Here is a 21,879-nt window from a genome sequence, read left to right on the forward strand (position 1 = left end):
GTTGTAAGTTATGACCAAATTACAAAAATTGTCAAATCCTGTTTTTTAGCCAATTTTAGCCCTTCTATGATTTTGGCCATGGCGGAGCTACATATTGCAGCTGCTCTCCGCTCCAAAGAGGCTATGCTCTTGCAATAAGTAGAAGTTGAACAGGCTGCTGCTGCTGATTATGAAGATGGGGAGGAAACCCAAATCTCGACCCCCGAGTAGCTTGGATGAGAAAGAAAAAGAACAACTTGTAACAAGGAGGATCATGAAGTTGGTCTTTGTCCATCCCTTGGCTGTTTGGGGCGGGGTGAGCGCCGCCTCTGGGAGGCAGTGGTGGCATGCAACTAGGCTGATAATGGAGTGGATGCTGGACTAGTGGACTCATATCATCAAACTAGTTGAAGATTCTCGGAGAAACGTTGTTGATTCCCTTATTCCTGTGAGAAGGAGGAGGACTCACTGAGAGAGAGAGAGAGAGAGAGAGAGAGAGAGAGAGAGAGAGAGAGAGAGAGAGAGAGAGAGAGAACACATAGAGGCGTGGGGGAGCAGGCGAGAATGGGGTGATTGTATTAGGTACCGAGAGATCTGTTATATACAGTTGCATGGTAGTTACAAGGGAGCTACGAGCCTGCGAGATATCTTGGGATGCGGGCCGTTGTGCCTGCTAGGATGCTGAGTAGGATCGATCATGTGGATTATTATTCCCACATGCCTCCGTAAGACACATCGTCCATTGAGAGAGAGGCATGCATGTGCATAGTGTATGCTTTGGGTTTGTACAATCATGCTCATGCAAACCTACATGAAATGAATTCATGACAAGACTGGAGATTGAATTCAACCGGGGTTGATGGTTGCCTCCATTAGTAGTGATGTCTTCAGTTCAGATCTTCTCTCTACATGAGCTTTGAAAGGCTTTATCTGGTCCACAACATGTATGCTTTCATTTCGCTTGAGGGGGCGAACATGTGGTACTCAAGCTCTTGAAAGCATATATGTTGCAGACCAGATAAAGCCTTTCAAAGCTCGTGTAGAGCGAAGTTATGAGGTGAAGACATCACTATTAATGAAAGCAACCATCGACCCACGCTGATTCAATTTCCAGCCTTGTCATGAATTCATTTCATGTAGGTTTGCATGAGCATAATTGTACAAACCAAAGCATACACTACGCACATGCATGCCTCTGTATGGATGATGTGTCTTACAGAGGGATGTGGGAATAATAATCCACATCATGCATCCTACTCAGCATCCTGGTAGGTAGGCACAACGGCCTACCAACGGGTAAAAGATGGAACTGATGCTCAGGAGGAAGGGCTACAGCCATGTAAGCATCCATCCTGGTAGGCACAACGGCCTACCAATGGGTAAAAGATGGAACTGATGCTCATGAGGAAGGGCTATAGCCATGTAAGCATCAAGTAGATCCAATTTCAAAATTTTGTTTGAAGAGGTATTCAAGGTAGTTTCAAACAGAGCCAAGAGTGTGGATTTGGTCAAATCCTTGGAAGGGTAGCTAACGCCGCTTCATGCAATTGGCCTTGCGAGGTGGGTCACTGCCAAAGCGGGTCTGCGCTTTTGGCAGGACTTGTGAGCTTGCTTCATATTTGGGCTACCTGCAGGACCCATTTGCTGACGAGGGTTGTATGGTGCAGAATTGCATATTTGGAAAGTGTGCCTCATGATCAAATTCAACAACTTGAGATTTGAACTGCCTCAGACGACCTTCAACAGCAGGTAGGGTGCATGGCTCAGGCAACCGAGAGGTTTGAGGCATGTAGTTGGTTGCTACACCAATATTAGCAAGATTGGGAACAGTTGCCTTGAATTGGTGGATTGAACCACATAAGGAGTAGTCAGGTTGGCAAGAAGGGCCTTAGTAGTGGCGCCAACAATCGGAGGTGCGGCATTGCATGTTGAATGTCTGGCTTCAAGAGGCCGCCAAGCTTTGCTAGCTAAAAGCAGGGAGTTGAAGGCAGCAAGGGGCTGCACTGTTTGAGGATGCAAGGGCTTGCCAAGCTGGAGATCACTCTCCTTGTTGGCGCAAGCTAGATTGAGTGGAGGGCCTCAAGCTTGGAGGCGGCACCAACAGCAGGTGGTGAAGCACCAGCTCCGTCTGCAGCTAGGTGGAAGTCTGTCTTGGCCACAAGGGTGGCGTCAGTCACAACTGAATTGAAAGCAGCAAGATGTTTGGCTGCAGGGAATGCATCATGGGCCGCGGTAGCTTCGGCAGGGGTGGTAGCACCAACGGCAGTAGTAGCATCGGTGCTGCAGTAGGGTCGGCTTTTGCAGGGGTCGCGCCATATCTGCTGCAACAAGGGTTGCAGTAGCATTGTCTGCAAATAGGGCTGCAGTGTTGCAGTAGGCGACATCTGCAGCAGGAGTTGCAATGTCGTCTGCAGCAGAAGTATGAGCAGAGTCTTCTTCTCCAGCAGGAGTGCAAGCGGCCACCTTTTCTGCAGTAGTGTTGGCAACGGCCGATTGGATTCACTGGTGCGACGACACCTCCGTCTGCAGCGTGGAAGTCAGCAGGATGGGCGCCTGCTGTGTGCGTGGCTGGCCTGTCTGGAGAATTTGCAGCAGCGTCTTCTTCTCTAGCTGGCTTGGGGTCATGAGCACTGACCACGAGGAAAGGCCTGAAGTAGTCGCGAGCTAGAGGAGGGATGCATAGGCTTGGCGCAAGAGGCATGGAGGGCTCGCCGCAAGCCAGCGAGGAGAAGCGGCAATTATTGAGAAACATGCACGCACACACAGAGCGAGTACTCGTGAGAGAGGCAAGAATGAGAATCATATTACGCTTGGGCAGTTTAAATCGTACATCAGAGTGGTGGTTGCCCATCAGTTACAAGGGGAAACTGAATGTCCAGTTACAAGGGGAAACTGAATGTCCAGGGAGGTTCTTGGGAAACTAAAGTACGGCGACTTAATTTATTAACTTCTTGCGCCACACACACCCTTAAGTTGATAATTTCCATTACAGTGGTTTTAAGCCAAGCTGCCAAGCTGCTGACAGCTTTCACGATGTTTAGCCTTTGGGATTGACTCGGTCCAAAAATCTTACGATGTTTAGCCTTTGGGATTGACTTGGTTAGAAAATCTGACCACTATTGTAATCACTAATGCTCACTGTGAGATAAAAGAAGAGTACTCAGCTGAATATAATGAAGCTAAATTGCATGACAAAATGAACTGATACAACGCCTGTTTATATACATGAGTAGGAGTTGATTGTGGGTGGTAGCTAGAGCTAACTAGGAGTTGATTGTGGGTGGTACCTAAAGCTAACTAGGGCTCGAATGTAGGAGGTGATTAAGGACCGAAATTAGGTGAGGAGAGTGAGGTGGAGTGCACTCCCACTTACAATTTTTAACCTCCCCCCTTAAGTGGGAGAACACGACAACAAAAGAAAACTAGGATTTGTGATGAGAGAGATTCCCCCTGGAGATTAAGTTCAAGAGAGGAGACCAAGCATCTGACATGATGCATACAATTTGGCTTGATCAGTAGGCTTGGTGAGACAATCAGCCCAATTATCTGATGTAGGAGTGTAGATGAGGGAAATGAAGCCATGCTCCATCAATTCCTTCAAGGCATGATAGGCAATGCAGATGTGCCACGTCTTTGAGCTGAGCTGAGGAGCAGAAGCCAACGCAATAGCTGACTGGTTGTCGCAGTGGAGGGAAATAGGGCTCTAATCCATGGGGATGGGAAGCCTCATCTCATAGATAAGCTGAGATAGCCAAAGGACTTCGTGGGAAGCAAGGGAGGCCGCCACATACTCCGCCTCCGTAGAAGAATGCGCGATGGTGAGTTGGCGCTTGGAAGTCCATGTGATAGCTCCGCCGGCGATAGTGAAGACATATCCTGATGTAGAGTGGCGAAGAGGATCTTCAGCAGCCCAGTCGGCATCCACATAACCTGTAAAAGCAAGAGGACCATCCTCGCGATGGAAAGTTAAGGAATAATGCATAGTGTGCTTGAGGTAGCAGAGGCAACGGAGGGCGGCTTGGCGATGGATGCGGTGAGGGAGCTGAAGTGCACGGGAGAGAATGTGGCCGGCATAGCAAAGATCGAGGCGAGTGCAAGTAATGAGGTAACGAAGCTGGCCAAGGAGCTTATTGTATTTGAAATCTTGAAGAGCAGTAGCATCAGCTTTAGTGTAGGGGTGAAGTTCAAGAGCAAGCTTTGCATTGAGAGCAAGTGGTGTGGGTTGGCCATTAGCAGATTGCAAACCGAATTGCGCAAGAATTTGCATGATGTAGTGTGATTGGGAAATCTTTATGAAGCGACCATGAGGATGGCGAATGACATTGATACCAAGAAAGAAATCCATTGGACCCTTGTCACTGATAGGAAAACCAGAGGCAAGCATATCATGTACTATGTCAATGATGGTTGGATGAGATGCAACCACATGGATATCATCCACAAAAAGACCCAAGATAGCAAAGCCAAACGGACGGTGAAGCACATAGACATTGGAATCAGCAAAAAGGCGATTCCAACCATTGTTGGAAAGATGATTGTGCATGCGTAAATACCATTGACGAGAGCTTTGCTTGAGACCATAGATGGGGCAATGCAAGCGACATACATAATTGGGGTGATGGGGATCAATGAAATGAGGGGGCTGTTGCATATAAATCTCTTCTTCAAGCAAACCATGTAGAAAAGCAATGATAATATCAAAATGCTGCAGTGGGAGATCAAAGGCAGCAACAATGGCGACAATTAGGCGAAAAGATGACATACCAAGAACAGGGGAATACGTGTCGTTGTAGTCGACTCCGGGACGCTGGGTGAAACCTCGAGCTACTAACCGCGCTTTGTAGCGATCAACAGAACCATCAGGGCGGAGCTTGCGCTTCAAGAGTCACTTACAGCCGATGATATTATGATGAGGTGGCCGCGTGAGCAATGTCCAAGTGTGGCAGTGATGAAGGGCAGCGAGCTCAGCATGGATTGCTTCAATCCAAGCGGAGGCTTCTTCGGAGTTGAGGGCAGCTGAAATGGAGGGGCCGTTATTATCTTCGAGAATTGTGGGAATATCTTGGGAGACACTTTCTTCAGAGAGGGTGGTGTGGAAGCAGGTGGCTTGGTAGATGTCATCCAGTAGGCGAACTCGAGGATGGATGGGCGAATCTTCACTCGAGTTGGGAGGAGAGTATGCCGAAGATTGGGCAGCTGATGATGAAGTTGCACACGGAGAAGTAGCAGAGTCAGAGGTTTGAGACTCGACTTCAGAGAGGGTGGAGCGAGTGAAGTTGCTGGGAGTAAGAGCAGCGGAAGGTGGAGGGGAGAGCGCAGCCTAAATGTGTGTGGGCCGGCTGAGATGTGAATACATGAGGGAGAGTGGGAGGAAGAAGTTGAGCTGTGAGCCATAGTGTGTGTGTGGTCAAGGTGAGTGACAGAAGGCGTGTGGTGAGCACGGCGATGGTATGTGCAAAGAGGGGAGCAGCGTGGGTTGATATAGGTGTTGCTGAGGCTGCAGGGAGGGAAGCGTGACTACAGGGAAGATTGGCTGAGTAGTTACTGATGAGGTTACGTGAGGGAATTTTGCCATAATTTAAGTGATGATGTGGCTTTAAAAGGGGGCTTAATTGAGTTGATTGAGCCATAATTAAAGGAGAGAAATGAGATGACGTTGGTGAGGGAATGGCAGCCGGGATTGATGGAGCAGCAAGAGACTCCTCATGTGCAGTTGTAGCAGGGGAAATTTCAGCCAGACGTGAGGGAGCAGGGGGCGCATCTACACGGAGAGGGGCAATAGCAGGTGAATGTGCGGTCAAGAGGTGCTATGAAGAAGGTGGTGTAGGCGAGCGGGGAGCTGTGGATAGAGAGGAAGTATGTGAACCCGAGCAGGAGGAAACACCTTGTAGTGGTGAGACCGAGAAGAGCAGAAGTGTGGGCGGGTCCGGTGCTGAAGCAGGGGTTGCGGGTGCCGATGTAGAGGAAGGGGAGGAGGTAGGACCGGAGTCCATGTGGAGAAGAAGACGACGGAACGATTGTAGAGAAAACTGTGGGTACCTGGATTGAAGAGCTTGTAAGCTTTTATGCCAATGGGGTCGCCGTAGCCGATGAAGATGTGGCGAGTACTCCGAGGTGCCAACTTCGAGGTTGGATGGGTGTCAAGAGCATATGCAGGGCAACCGAAGATACGTAAGTGACTGAGGGTGGGTGGAGCACCAAACCAACGAGCATAGGGTGTTTCACCTTGAACTGTAGAGTTGTAGCTGCGATTTTGAAGATAGCAAGCTGTAGAGACTGCCTCTTCCCAATATCCGAAAGACAATTGCACTTGAGCGAGCATGGCACGAGCAGCATTGAGCAAAGTGCGATTTTTGTTGGGGTATAAAGCCCAATGTGGTCGCCCAGGTAAGTGGATGGGCTGCCAGGTATGTACACATATTCTTTTGTTAAAACCTAATAAGAACTCACTGTGCTCTACACATTACAGTAGAGCGAGTTCACCATATCGTCGTGCTCTTCTTCTCGCACTCTCTCTCGCGTCGCACTTCCGCTCGTACTCCTTCAACTGGTATCAGAGCTCAGATCGAGGCTCGGGGTAGCACTACAGGAGGCTAGAGTCACCAGCTCAGATTGGAGTGAAATTCGACAGGCAAAGACACGGCCCCAAATCCTGTGGGTGAGTCCTTCGGGCTTGGTGTCCTCGGAATTTCATTCTGAGGTCATCTCGGCCACCGTTCGGCTTTGACAAAGGTCTGCGCAGGCCATTTTCGACTACGTGGTCTCGGCAGGTACAGATCCGACTCTGTAAATTTGGGGTTTTCGGCCTACGACTGTAGGTGCTGAGGATATCGACACTCCCAGAGTGTTGATTTGTGGCTGTCTACACATCGAAGGACGGCTCGCAGTTCTTGGAGGCGTGTCACATACGACTCGGACGCATCTACACAGAGACTGTAGGCGACATCCACTAGTTCATCAGGTAGCTTGTGTTTGCTGCTTGATATTCCAGATTTCATCCTGACATTGCAGGTACTTCCACATGGGATGTATTGTCATAGATGATGTATGTTTGTTGAGAGTTTGTTGGCTGTGAGTCACGCAGCAAACAACCGCCGCAGCGGTTACAACATATAGTGGGAAATTTGTGGATGTATGACTTTGTGGGAAGTCTATGTACTGTCAGATTTACTGCAGCCTTTGTTGAGGGTCGAGTGAGGTTTTATTGAGCTGGGGGATTCTCGAATGTTGAGATCCTTTCGGTGATACAGGTCTTGGAGCGATCCCTCGAGCACCCTTAGATAGGCAGCTAGGATGTATTGACTGTGAGTTAGACAGTTGCGATTGCATCTTTGCTTTACTGTCGTTGAGGCATTGTCATAGTCTATGCTTACAGGACAGTGACAGGACGGTGAGAGACAGTACAGGCGCAGGACAGGTTTACCCGCAGCTTACAGTGTCAGAGAGACAGTGTTTTTTTGAGCTGTTTTTTGGTCTGTTTTTCTAGTACACCAGAGCCATTTTACAAAGGAGACTCTGCCGAAATTTATGCAGAATCTGAAGCTTTCTTGGTTCATTTGATAGGTTGATATTGGTTCAGAGGTCGGTTTACAAGGGAAACTCTGCCGAATTTTTCCCAGGAAAGTAAACCACTGTGAAGTGTAGCTATGGCTGGATCACAGGACACTGCTCTTTACAATATCAAGAAGCTGGATGGAACCAATTTCCCATTGTGGAAGAAGCAGATTTGGCACGTGTTGGTACAAAAGAAGCAGATAAAACCTATAAAGCTCAAGGGGATAAAACCAGAAGATATGGACGAAGATGAATGGAGCGAAATGGATGAATTGGCACTTTCTACCATTATGCTGACTTTGGCAGAAAGCGTTTACTTCAATGTAGCAGACGAGATGTCGGCTTATCAAGCATGGTTAAAGCTAAGTGATCTTTATGAGAAGTAGAGTGCAGCTTCACAGGTATACTGGCTTAAGAAGCTTGTTGACTTGAAGATGAATGAAGGGACACCTATGTCCAATCATCTGAATGAATTCAACACAATCTAAAGTCAATTGTCAGCTCAAGGTGTCAAGTTTGATAAACGTGTTAGAGCTATGTTCCTGTTTATCACATTGCCGGAAAGTTGGGACACTTTTCGCATAGCTTTGAGTAATTCTGCACCTCCAGATGGTTTGAACATAGCAGGTGTAGAAGGAAGTCTGCTTATTGAAGAAACCAATAGAAAGACAATGGACAAAGGCAAAGGAATAGCCTTAGTTGTCAGGGGAAGGACCAAAGAAAAGTACAAAGGTGGAAAGAGGAATCAGTCTCGTAGCAAGTCCCGCAGTGCTAAAGGCAAGAGTGACATAGAATGCTACCATTGTGGCAAGAAGGGTCACATGAAAAGAGACTGCAGAGAATGGAAAGCAGAAAAAGGCAAAGAGAAAGTTGAAGACCATGGTGAGAAGAACAAGTCCTCAGTGAAGATTCAAGAAATAAATGTGACAAACATTGTTGCAAAGGATGACAGTCTAGTGTCAAGAAACATCTACTTCTTGAAGAATACAATGGACTCATCTCTTCTTACAGCATCTGATGGAAATGCACTGAGTGACTGGATTATAGACTCAGGGGCATCACTTCATGTGTCTCCAAACAAGGAGTGGTTTACCTCTTATGTGACCACTAAAGATCATGTTCGGCTAGCCAATGGGCAGACATGTGAGATCTTAGGTGTTGGAGATGTTCAATTGAAGTTTCAGAATGGCTCTTCTTTCATGCTGAAGAATGTGAGACATGTTCCCGCAATTACAAAGAGCTTGATCAGCACAGGTTTACTTGATGATGCTGGCTACGTCACCACTTTTGGACAGAACATGTGGAAGATATCCAAGGGTTCTATGACAGTAGCACATGGAGTAAATTCTGGAGGACTTTACATGATTTATGTATCAAATGTCTCTAAAAATGTAATCAATGTAACCGAGCATCCAAACGTTTCTTTGTGGCATAGCCGGTTAGGACATATGTCCAAGAAGGGAATGGAAATCTTGTCTCGTTCTGGTTATTTTCCTGGATTTTCATTTAATGATTTTGAATTCTGTGAACATTGTCTGTATGGTAAGCAAACACAACAGCCACATAAGCATAGAAGCAGTAGAAGAGATACACAGTTGGCACTTGTTCATAGTGATTTGTGTGGACCTATGCCTAACCTATCTCTAGGGGGAGCTTCTTACTTTATGACATTTATAGATGATTACTCGAGGAAAGTATGGGTTTACTTTCTCAAGCACAAGGATGAAGCGTTTAGTGTTTTCAAAACGTTTGTGACACTTGTGGAGAATCAGAGTGGCAAGAAGCTTAAATGATTACGCACTGACAATGGTGGAGAGTATGTTTCAAAGGCCTTTCAGGACTTTTGTGAGTCAAAAGGTATAAAACATGAACTTACTGCTCCTTACAATCCTCCTCAAAATGGTGTTGCTGAGAGGATGAATAGGACCATACAAGAGAAGGTCAGAAGTATGTTGTCTAATGCACAGCTGCCAAATGGGTTTTGGGCTGAAGCTGTATCAACAACTGTTCATCTTGTAAATAGATCTCCTAGCAAGGTTTTGCAGAAGGATTCAGTGCCAGAGATGGTATGGTCAGGCAAGGTACCCTCATACAAGCATCTCAGAGTCTTTGGCTGTGAGGCATATACTCACGTTGCAAAGGAATTTAGGAACAAACTTGAGCCAAAGAGTAGAAAGTGCATCTTTCTAGGCTATGGTAATTCTGGTGAGATGGGGTACAGACTTTGGGATTTCGAATCCAGAAAGGTTATCCGTAGCAATGATGTTCACTTCAATGAAGCCAAATATCATTCTAAACCAGAGAAAGTTGAGGAGATTAGAAGAGTTGTCTTCCAAGAAGATGGACCTGCACGTGCAAGACAAAATGTCAGGGCTCAAGAGGAGCAAGGACAGGATAGATTGGAACCACAGGTTGTGGCTGAGCCTGAGCCACCTATTGTGCGTAGATCTGGACGTGTCACGCGACCTCCTGATAGGTTTGTTCCATCTATGAACTATGTCATGTTGGCTGATTGCAATGAGCCTTCATGTTACAAGGAAGCAGTGCAAATGAAGGACTCCGGGAATTGGCAATTGGCCATGCAGTCAGAGATGACAGCTCTGCATAAAAACCAGACATGGAAGCTAGTTAAATTACCATGGGGCAAAAAGGCTCTACCCTGTAAATGGGTATACAGGTATAAGATCACCGCTCATGATAGTCAACTTTAAGCAAGAACAAGGCATTGACTTTGATGAAGTCTTCTCTCCGGTGGTCAAAATGACTACATTGAGATGCTTTCTTGCATTGGTTGCCATATTAGATTTGGTGTTGCACCAAATGGATGTCAAGACAACGTTCTTGCATGGTGATTTAGATGTGGAAATTTACATGTAGCAGCCAGAAGGGTTTGTTGAGAAAGGCAAGGAAGATTGGATATGCCAGTTGTTAAAGTGTCTTTATGGCTTAAAACAATCACCGAGGGCATGGTACCATAAATTCCACAAGTTTATGCTTTCTCAAGGCTACAAACGTAGTGAGTTCGATCACTGTCTATATACAAAGAAGGCTAAGGATGGTAGTTGGTTGATCCTTATTTTGTATGTGGATGACATGTTGATTGCTGGCAAGCACTTGGAAGAAAATTCAGCTTTGAAGTCAAAGATGGAAAAATCGTTTGACATGAAAGACATGGGTGAGGCAAGTCATATACTTGGTATGCGCATTGAGGGAGACAGATAAAAAAGTTGATTTGGTTATCTCAAACAGAGTATATTGACAAGGTTTTGCAACGTTTCAATATGGAGAAGGGAAAGGCATTGAGTGTTCCATTGCCACCATATGTGAAACTTAGCAAACAAGATTGTCCTGTGTCTGAGGAAGAACAGGTTGAAATGGATAAGATTCCATATGCGTCTGCAGTGGGTAGTTTGATGTATGCAATGATTGCTACTCGCCCAGACATTGCATTTGCAGTGGGAGTAGTAAGTCGATACATGTCAAACCCAGGCAAGAAACATTGGGAGGCAGTGAAAGGAATATTGAGATACCTGAAAGCTACAAAGAGTATGCGTATATGCTATGGGAGTCAGGAGCTAAGTGTAAAGGGTTTTACAGACTCAGATTATGCAGGTGACTTAGACAACCAAAGGTCTACGTCAGGTTATGTCTTTACATTGACTGGTGGAGCAGTATCATGGCGTTCTAGATTACAAGATTGTGTTACTCAGTCTACTACAGAGGCTGAATATGTTGCAACATCAGAGGCATGCAAAGAATCAATTTGGCTTAATCGACTAGTAACAGATTTGGGAATCAAAGAAGAGATGCCTGTGTTATATTGTGATAGTCAAAGTGCTATACAATTGGCTCGCAATCCAGTTTATCACTCAAAGACAAAGCATGTGGATGTGAAGTATCATTTCATCAGGGAAATGCTCGAGGATAAGCAACTTCAGCTTGTCAAAGTTCACACCACAGAAAATCCTACTGATCTACTTACAAAAGGACTTTCCTCAGAGATCTTTGTGCATTTTCGCAAGCAGTTAGGTGTAGGGTAGTACATCACTTCTCTACATCTCTTGTATATTAGCTTGTATAGTAGCTTCTCTCACACTTAAAGTACCACATTGGACTTTAAGTGGGAGGTTGTTGGGGTATAAAGCCCAATGTGGTCGCCCAAGTAAGTGGGTGGGCCGCCACGTATGTACACATATTCTTTTGTTAAAACCTAATAAGAACTCACTATGCTCTACACATTACAGTAGAGCGAGTTCACCATATCGTCGTGCTCTTCTTCTCGCACTCTCTCTCGCGTCGCACTTCCGCTCGTACTCCTTCAATTTTTACGCTCTGCTACGCCATTTTGTTGAGGGTGGTTGGGGATACTGAATTCATGAAGTATGCCACTTGTGTGGCAAAGATCGCGGAAAGCATCGGAAGTGTACTCACCACCTTGGTCGGAGCTAAATCGTTGAATGAGCCGTCCAGTGTGATTCTCAACTTGAGCTTTATAGTGCTCAAAGTGATAGAGTGTGGAGGATTTTTCTGATAGAAAATAAATAAAGGTGTAGCGGGAATAATCATCTATAAAAGTAAGGAAATATTTATGACTTGTGAGGGATTGGACAGGGAGAGGGCCACAGAGATCTGAGTGAATAAGAGCAAGCGGATGTGAAGTGCGAGAAAAAGAGTTAGGAAAGGGTTTGTGAGTAGCTTTACCAATGATGCAACCTTCATAGAGGTTGATAGATGTCAATCGTTTGGGAAGACCAAGAGCTAGTTACCGATTTTTCATTTGATGAAGAGCGTGCTGAGAGATGTGGCCAAGCCGATAGTGCCACTTGAGGGTTTCTTCTTGCATAGCAGTGTTGGCTATTGTGGCGAAAGCATGAGCCGAGGTAGAAGAATTGCTGAGCGGGTACAACTTACCTTGGCGAGGACAGCTAATAGTGAAAATATGGCCACTAGGAGCACGAGCATGGATATGACAGCCGAGACGAGAGAATTCCATCTTTAAGCCTTGATCGGTAAGCTCGGACACAGAGATGAGATTTTGCGTAGACCAGGAACATAGTAGACTTGAGGTACAATGACTTTGCGACCTTCAGGCAAAGTGATCTCGACATCACCATAAGCTTGCACCGATTGGGTGCTATCATCACCTAAGCTAACTTCTAATGGGATGGAGAGAGTGGTAAGCTTCTTGAGCCATTCTCGGTGATATGTCATATGATGGGTGGCACTAGTATCTAGAAACCACATATCACTAGAGGTAGAGGGGGCACCTATGAAAGTTGCATACAGTTGCATGGGCGAGTGGGGCGTCATGAGAAGCGGTTGGCTAGGGCCATCATAGGGTGATAGCTCAGTATAATGAGCTTGGGCTTGAGGATATGGGCTGAAGTTTCCTGCATTGAACCTTTGGTGGACGAAGATGGGGAGAAGTCCTCTACTTGCGTGATTCCTCTTTTTCTGATGACAATCTTTTTCTAGGTGACCATATTTATGACATAAGTTGCATTGAAAGTGAGCATGTGGATTGCTCTTACCGCCATGATATTGTCGTTGACGACCACCATGATTGGAGTTTGAACGGTGGTGTCGAGGAGGTTGCTTATTGTTGTTGAAGGAGCCTTGGCGGTCGTAGTTGTTGCCGTGAGGCTTAGCTGGCTTTATGGTGGTGGCAAGTGCCACTGGTTGAGCGCCCGCAGACTGACCACGGAGAGCCTCTTCTTGGTGGATTTTGGCCACCAAGGGTTGCAACTGCAGATCCACACTTGAGGCTTGTGTGGTGATGAATGCCCGCCAAGAGGATGGAAGGGCTACCAGCAAAATCATGGTTTGTAATGTCTCAGGGATGGCCAATCCCGAGATAATGAGTTCATCAAGAAGAGCCTGCCAAGCATCCACAAACTTGGTAGCGCTTTGTCCTTCTTGCATGTTGGTGTTTACCAGTCTCTTGATCAAGGAGACTTAGTAAACTAATTCAGTATGCTCATATGTCTTCTGGAAGAAAGACCATATAGCTTTTGCCGATTTAAGGGATCGCACCATTTGCACTTGTTGATCTCCACAATGGAGGATGATCTCCATGTGAGCAGTGTTATCTTTCGTCGTCCACTCGGCTGGCACAGGACTTGGAGCCGAAGTGGAGATAACATCCCATAGTTGAAGCTCCTTGAGGTAGAGCTCCATCTTCAACTTCGAGACTTGATAGTTGTTGCCATTAAGCTTATCTATGGTGTGATACCTAGCTTTAAGAGAAGGGGTAGAAGAGCTCTCTGCCATCTCGCAAGGTTCCGGATGCCTTGGGAGAGAGGAGCAAGACAAGTGTCGCTAAGAGTGATTAAGGATCTAGTTGCTTGCAAGCTTGAGTGAGCTGTTAAGCTAATAGGGGCTCTGATACCATGTAGGAATAATCAAACAAACACTAATACTGATGTTAGGCTAATCACTAATGCGCAAAGTGAGATAAAAAAAGAGTACTCAACTGAATATACTGAAGCTAAATTGCATGACGAAATGAACTGATACAACACCTGTTTATATACATGAGTAGGAGTTGATTGTGGGTGGTAGATAGAGCTAACTAGGAGTTGATTGTGGGTGGTAGCTAAAGCTAACTAGGGCTCGAATGTAGGAGGTGATTAAGGAGTAAAAGGTGGACCTAAATTAGGTGAGGAGAGTGAGGTGGAGTGCACTCCCACTTACAATTTTTAACATGTTATGTACGAACATGGGAGAGCTCGATGCTGCCTCCTTGAATGAGCTCTCTGATGAACTGTGGCTTCATCGCTATGTGCTTTGTCTTTTCTGAGTGTTTTAGATTCTTTACAATCATTATGGCGGACATATTGTCACAATGAAGTACAAGAGGCTGATTGAGGAAGAGGGTAGTCTCCATCAGGAAAGATGCCTTCTTTCGAGGCAAGTGTCATTGCTACATATTGAGCTTCTGTTGATGACAAAGTAACTCTTTGCCGTTTCTTACTTTGCCAAAAGATTTCACCATTAGTTAAGAGAAAAGTATACCCTGATGTGGATTGAACAGTATCTAGATCACCGCCCCAATCTGCGTCAGAATAGGCCACAAGGAAGGGCGTAGGCAGAGGCTGAAAAACATAATAGGAGATTCTGTAATCCTTTGTATGCTGCAGATAGCGCATGAGACGCTTCAGATATTGGATGCGAATCAGCCCAGGAGCCTTCATGTAGCGTGATAAAAGATTTGCAGCGAAACAAATGTTAGACCTAGTACAAGTTACTAGGTATCGCACTCCGCCAAGGATGTCTGAGTATGGAAAAGACTCGGTATTAGCAGCTAAGGAGGAAGGTCATTCAGATTGCTTCAGCTTGAGTGAAGTTGGGAGAGCGGTCTCCACTCCTTTGCATGCAGACATGTTGAACTTCTTGAGGAGGGAATGGATGTAAGACTCTTGGCTGATCCGAATGAAGCCGTTTGAAGGATCCTGCATTACTTGAATCCCAAGGCAGTAATGAAGGGGGCCCATGTCAGTCATGGAGAAGGAAGAGTGGAGTTCTCCTTTGGCTATCTCAAGGGCAGACTCAGAGTTGGAGAGCATCAAAATATCATCCACATGATTCGGGTGTTGCACTGAGATGTAGTGATCAGACTGTTCCATGTAGATTTCCTTCTATAGATCACCATTTAAAAAGGCAGTGCATACATCCATTTGATGGAGATGGAAACCAAATAGAGAAACTATGACAATTAGAACTCGAAAGGAGGTGATGCGAAGCACAAGAGAGAAGGTTTCAGTGTGAAATCCATGCCAGGACCTGTGTAAATCCTGGCGCCACAAGACGAGCTTTGTAGCGTGAGCCTGAACCATCATCATTGAGCTTCTTGCGTAGTAACCACTTGCAGGTCACCAACTTTCTGTTGGGTGGGGGAGGAACCAGCTGCCATGTGCCATTATCCATATGTGATTGGTACTCTGACTCCATTGCTTGCTGCCAAGATGGGGCCTCAAGTCCACACATTAGAGCCTCATCCAAAGATATTTCATCAATGGATTCAACAAGCAGAAGAAGCGTGTCAAGATCTTCTCAGGAAGCATGGAGCACCTGGAGATAGAGGACTTCAGCTATATTGATGTTACCAGAGGCTGCTCCACAGATGGAATCACCAAGGGTTTGAGTGGGCTGAACTGTAGAATCCAACAACAAAGCATGGTTTGCCTTCTCGTAGATCTCATTGAGGGATCGAACCTTCGAAGACTTGGAAGCTCGAGCCTGGGCCGCGCAAGGGGTGCTGGTGGATGAGTTCCACTCGTACAAATTGGCTCAAGTCCCTGTTGTTGGATGGAGGACGTGAAATCCTTGGAGTAGAGGCAGCTGGTGTAGTTGTATCATTCGCCAAAGATACCTGGAAAGTGGGGTTTTCTACCACATGAGGAGGAAGTTGGCAAGGTGGAGAAGGCATCAGCATGCGCCTTGTGACATTAGCTTGGGTATTATGACCAGGGAACAAGCTGGGGTTTGAAGATTTTTGGAAATAGGAAAAAATTGCACCACAAGTTTTGGAACTTTTCACAAGTTGAGAAAAAGGCCCTTTTTTCCACCCATTTTTACAGTTCATCGAAGAATTTTGGATGACGTACAAAAGTTTCATGATAATAAAAATAAGATTCGAATGAAAAAAGTGAACTTTTTAATAGCAAATATTGACTTTTCCACTCAATTTTGGAACAATCACGGCGCCGTGACTGTTCCAAGAGTGAGAAATTTTCTTTTTCCATAGAAAAACGGATTTTCACGCTCAAAAGTTTCCCGCCTGTGCATATGAAAAAGCAGTTTTCGCACACAGTGGGTGTGAATCTCCATTTTCCTACTCATTTTCACTCCTGTGAAAAGATCTAAAACTTGTAGTGTTGGTTTTGCTCCCAAGAGACCAAGGAGGGGCACTTTGAGGCAGAGGAGTGCCAATTGGAATTGGAGAAGAGGGCGCCGGTGGTATGGGAGGGGCAGGGGGCTATGGCATCGGATTCCAAACATCTGTTTCCTCCCATTCAGTCCGTGGAACAATTGATCTTGAAGGTGTTGAGGTGATGGGTTCTGAGGGAAGTGTAAGCATGGGAGGTACTGCATCTCCCTGCTAGGGACTAATCATGCACAAGAAGTTTTGGACAAATTCTCACAATAATTCCCACATTGTGAGTTACCTCAACATCATGAGCTTTTGTGAGGGAGGCACCGCATACGTAGCTAGGTACGATTGGGGGTAGGGGACCGCTGGCCCGGTGGGGGGGCCGGTGGTCGCCTGCCCCCAATCGTACCTAGCTAGGTATGCGATGCCTCTCTAACAGAAGCTTATGATGTTATGCATTGTATGAAAAACACTGAAAAAGACTCCGTTCTCCTACATGAGAAAATTCGTAAATCTTCTTGTGATGGCGGATTCATCAAAGTAGACAGAGTGGGCAAATTGAAATTTCTTCTGCTGCGAGTCAAACAACCTGTAGGCTTTAACAACAAAGCGGTCACCATAGCCCACGAACACCATCCTTGTGCTGGTAGGATCAAGTTTGTGACGCTGGACAAGAGAGCGTTCACAGGGTAGGCTGAACACCCGAAGACTCGAAGGTGCTGTAAATTTGGAATTTTACCAAACCAGTGGTAGTATGGGGTGAACTGGGGATCCACTGCATGTGAGATGCGATTTTGAAGGTGGGCAGCAATGGCAACAGCTTCCTCCCAGTATGATTTCGATAGTCCCGCTGTGAGTTAGAGAAATTGAGGGATAGAGAAAGAGGGAAAGATATATATATATATATATATATATATATATATATATATAGATAAATATATATAGAGAGAGATAGATAGAGAGAGAGAGAGATAAATAGAGAGATAGGGCTAGAGGGAAAGAGGGAGAGAGAGAGAGAATTAGAGATATCCGTCGGCAGAAAGAGATAGGTAGAGAGAGGAAGATAAAGAAATAGGGAGATAAAGAGCAATGGTTGTAGGTGGAGCAACCATTTTGTGGTGTGCGCAGTGCGCGTATGTTCCTACTTCTGCTATCAAAAAGACCTTCTTTACGTGAGGTCGAGAGACTCTCATTACTTTTTACTCTCTTCTCCTTAATTTCTCTATATTTCTCTCTATCTCTCTTCCTCCCCACCAAACAGGCAATAGGTTGGACAAATTTTAATGATACCATACCTCAGAATGGAGGCAGACATGCGTGAAAAATGGAGGCAAAGTAATCCCTCGAACAAGGAGCTGTTGTGAAGAGATGCTGCACAAGAGGCACAATAAAGAAGCTCTTCTTCATAGCACTCTACAGAAGCAACGAGCACTCTCGCACTGTGCACAACACAAAACGATGGCTATATTTACAACCATAACTCTTTATCTCTACTCAAAATGATGGCTACATTACGTATATGTATATATATTTGTGTGTACGTATATATTTGTTTATGGATGTATGTAGGCACTAAGTATGGGAGAATAGCACCCAAAGGTTAGACGCTTCCTCTTGGGTATAGTCCCTTTTTAATCGTGGTGCTACGGTCATTGGTTCACTCCTGCATGGATTACCATAACGTACCCTAAGATCCCTAAGAGGTGCCACTTGACCTTTGGCACTACTAGCCTCCACTTAGGTCTAGTAGTATGTATATGTATCTACATGTTTGTGTGCTAATATACTTGTGTACGTATTTATAGATGAGTGAGTAGGGAGGAAAGGTTAATCTTATATTGCTCTTTGTAATGTGGATGTCAGACGAGAGACAACCTGGTGGAGAGCAGCCAGCTGGCTCTTCTTTTGGTTGATTCACATCCCAAGTGGGCTCCCACCCGGGGTGAACATCGCCTCCAGTGGACCCGAGTCTTGAGTTAGTGAGAACAAGCAAGAAATAAAGAATGTAATTGGCTAGTTAACCCTAAACCATGAGTTTCATAGGTTTATTTTTGTTATTTGCAAGCATGGCCATCCTACAGCTACCCTTCTCAGGTTCCTCCACCAATCGTAGATCCAAACCTACATCAGGATCTCTCTTTACGAAACCAGTACCTCCAAGAGGTAGCGAATTTGTTTGGTCGCTACACTGCACATCAGCTTGCAAGCTACGATATTTCTTCGCAGACTACACCATAGGGGAGTGAGGGAGGGACTCCTTACCGACGGCACCTCAGTCTACAACCCCTTCTTATCATCCTACTCCCCTTCCATCACAGGGTCCTACTCCCCTTCCATACCAAGGTCCCACTCCCATCGCATCACAGGGTCTTACACCACTCCACTCCACTCCTGCTTCACCAGAACACCGTCTCCATTCCACTCCTGCTTCACCAAAACACCGTCAATAAACTTCCTCTAGCAGCACGCGTTGACGCTCGTCTTAGGGAAGCGAGCGGCATGAGAGACAAAGTGATGACGGATCGTGTGGTTTTGCCTATTTCAATAGTGGTGGGGGAATGGAGTCCCCACATTCAGAGTGTGCTGCCCCTGACATAGAGGATGAGGATACTGACTCACTCGTGCCAGACATGCATGGGCTCTACTACAGGGTTAAATATGCAGGGAGGTGGACTTCGTCACAGCGCAGGGCAGGACATTTTGATGCCATCTACAGATTCTTATACATTCAATGTATGAGAACTATTTTATAAAGTTTAGAGAACAACTCTCCGATCATGCATAGTACATTTAGGACATGCTGTTAGCTAGATTTCCAAATTCCCCCGATCAACGTTTTTCACAACAATGGTTGGAGGGCTACATAAAGACATTTCTAAAAAACAAGCAGTCTAGTGTGGGGTACGCAGCAGCCAATCAGGTCAGAGATCTAGACAAGAGCTACCGCGGTGGCAACATGGCAGACGCGGAGTGGGAGTAGGCAATTCAAGAAAAGAGCGATCAAGCTGCGACAGGATCATCATACAGACAACAATGTGAGGCTCGCGCCAGACAAACTCCCACGCACTATGGCTCAGGAGGCTAGGGAGCTTGGAAGGAAAAATATGTAAAATTGATTAAATTATAGCGTCGATCGGTGATTATTAAGATTGTAGTTGATGATTTGTTATTGTTATTGCTGACTTAGGAAAGTATTACTCTTTCTCGACCAACCAGAGAGATGGTTAAGTATCGGGAGCGACATACAAAATTTGATACTTGGCGATGGTTGTTAAAAAACAACCACATCTCTCGCGAGCAGTTCGACGAAGTGGTTGGATCACTACAAGCAGTAAGTTAAAACAAGTAATTTTGTATCAATTGATTTGTATTGTGGATAATTGTTTAATTTGGTTTGGGCTTATGTAGAGTCAAGGTGATCAAACGTACATGTCTGTGGATGACGACAAGATAGAGGAGGATTAGATAGAATAATATTTTGTCCAAACTTTCGTAAAGTCCCAATGTGACACAATGTATATACAACTATTTACATTTTATTGTAATTTTTTAAAATAGTTGATCTTGTGCATATTAAATTGTCAAGGTAAAGTAAATTCAATTTCAATTTTTTGGTTTTTTTTATACTCTTCCAAAAAACAATTGATGTTGCATTTTTTTTATGCAGGTAAAAAATAAAGGTGCTTATTTGGGTGGCCCAAATGAGCACCTTTATCTTTGAATGGCCATGTAGCGGCAATAAGCGCGGTAATAGAAGCGACAACTATTGCATAAAAGCAGCAGGTATATTGCCGCAACTATTACCGTGCTTATTGCTGAGAAACCACTAGCGCATCCATAGCCGCGGTTATTGCCGCTCCGGTAATTTTTTCTCTCTCCTTTTCCCTTTGTTTTTCCACGGAAAAGCTAGCGGTTATAGATAACTCCTTTTATAGTGTCACATCAAAGGCAAAAGGCTGCTTCTGATAAGCAAAGAAGATTCCAAGCCTTTAAAGAAAATGATTGGGTCTTAAAGTTCCCAAGGCTCGATTAAGGCACACAACAATCAAGAATCCTACGGGACACCAAAAGTACTATGCTAAGTTAGCAAAAAGGTACTATGGTCCCTTCCGGATTCTAAGGCCAATCAATGACATGGCCTATCAACTCAAGTTTCCCAGCCATTGGCTCATACACAATATTTTTCATTTGAGCCTACTAAAGCCTTACAAAGGAGAGCCACCTCAAGAACCGATTACTGAAGATCCACCGGAGCTGGAGGACCAAGAAGAGGTGTTGCAACCCGAGTCCATTCTCCGACATGAAGACAAGGATTAAGAGACGCTAAGATTATCCAAAGGTATCAGTTTAAAAATTATCCTTTTGAAGATGCTAGATGGATTCAAGGCATACAATTAAAGGATAACCTAAACCTTGTCAATGCTTATAATGCTTCCCTAGAGTAAGCAAATGTACAAATGTTGAAAATGAACAAAGTTTTTGTCTTATAAGACTCTCTTTTTCTTTATTGTGCACAAATGTGAAGTAGTATGCATGCTTAGATCCAACTTTGTGGAGATGACGTCTCCCAAACACCAAGTAGAGCTTGTCACTCTACTATGGAAGATTGATAGGACTAATGTACAAACATGCTTGCGGCAGCCTTAGGCTCTCAAGCGCCAAATGGATTAGTCATCCATTATGGAACGATGTTGTAGGGTAACAAAGGGATCCTCTACCCAGCTAGAAAAAGGACTAATGAATAGGCTTTATCTTCTCTACCCCATAGTCGAGGATGACTATGATTTTAAGAGAGAGGTAATTTCATAATAACTAATATCTAATTCTCCTAAACGATTTTCTCATGTTAAACTGATCATTTAATATGGGAAAGTGCCAGGGGAGAAAAAGCTAGAATATAGGTTAAGCTGGCAGACCGGCCACATTAGGGATCCAAAGGGGGGGCCATCTACAAAAGAGCAATTTGAAACAATGGGCTCCAAAGGACTTAGGGTTCAACCCATTAAGACTTTCAAAATGCTAAGGTTCCAAAATTCAAAGGTAAGTCCAAATGGTCAAGTTTAGTGGAATTGAATGCTTTGTGTGTGTAAAAAAAAGTCTTCATGACTCCTACATAGGAGGGGGTGAGCCCTGTAAGTAGGGGATGAGAGAGAAACACACACACACACACACACACACACACACACACACTCACTCACAGGCTCCCTTTACATAAAGGGAATGAGGGACACATGTCAGCTCCCTACCCCAAATTCCCACAAGGTGTACTCAAATCCTATTGGATGGCCATGGAGGTGGACTAGGCTAGAGTAAATCTAGTTTAGTTAATTTAAAAACACTTAATAAAAGAACCAATAAGAATTAAGCTCTCTAGAAGACTATTGGACAGTCTCCCAAGGGGTCCAATGAGCATTCAATAGCCCCATGGCTTGCCTGATTCCTATTCGCCAGAAGACAAAGAGGTACAATGAGAG

The 21,879-nt window shown here is 45.1% G+C and overlaps 2 protein-coding genes and 2 pseudogenes across 2 annotated transcripts; 2 read left to right on the top strand and 2 right to left on the bottom strand.

Annotated features, from left to right (window-relative positions):
• Positions 1-1,779: 1,779 nt before the first annotated feature.
• LOC147450338 (uncharacterized) lies at positions 1,780-2,478 on the bottom strand (annotated as a pseudogene).
• LOC147450339 (uncharacterized) lies at positions 2,477-5,365 on the top strand. The gene has a single exon (XM_086520701.1). It carries the CDS (start codon positions 3,956-3,958, stop codon positions 4,256-4,258), a length of 303 nt encoding a protein of 100 aa, XP_086376827.1. The 5' UTR covers positions 2,477-3,955; the 3' UTR covers positions 4,259-5,365.
• A 275-nt stretch (positions 5,366-5,640) lies between these two features.
• On the top strand, positions 5,641-6,027 carry LOC147450340 (uncharacterized). The gene has a single exon (XM_086520703.1). The coding sequence runs from the start codon at positions 5,647-5,649 to the stop codon at positions 6,025-6,027; it is 381 nt and encodes a 126-aa protein (XP_086376829.1). The 5' UTR covers positions 5,641-5,646.
• Positions 6,028-14,239: 8,212 nt separating this feature from the next.
• On the bottom strand, positions 14,240-15,035 carry LOC147450341 (secreted RxLR effector protein 161 pseudogene; annotated as a pseudogene).
• Positions 15,036-21,879: the final 6,844 nt, after the last annotated feature.

This window comes from Adiantum capillus-veneris, chromosome 9 (assembly GCF_014529385.1).
Source record: "Adiantum capillus-veneris isolate H3 chromosome 9, ASM1452938v2, whole genome shotgun sequence".
Lineage (NCBI taxonomy): Eukaryota > Viridiplantae > Streptophyta > Polypodiopsida > Polypodiales > Pteridaceae > Adiantum > Adiantum capillus-veneris.

Coding starts and splice junctions, on each gene's coding strand:
- LOC147450339 (XM_086520701.1), top strand. CDS start 3,956: ATGCATAGTGTGCTTGAGGTAGCAGAGGCAACGGAGGGCGGCTTGGCG.
- LOC147450340 (XM_086520703.1), top strand. CDS start 5,647: ATGGCAGCCGGGATTGATGGAGCAGCAAGAGACTCCTCATGTGCAGTT.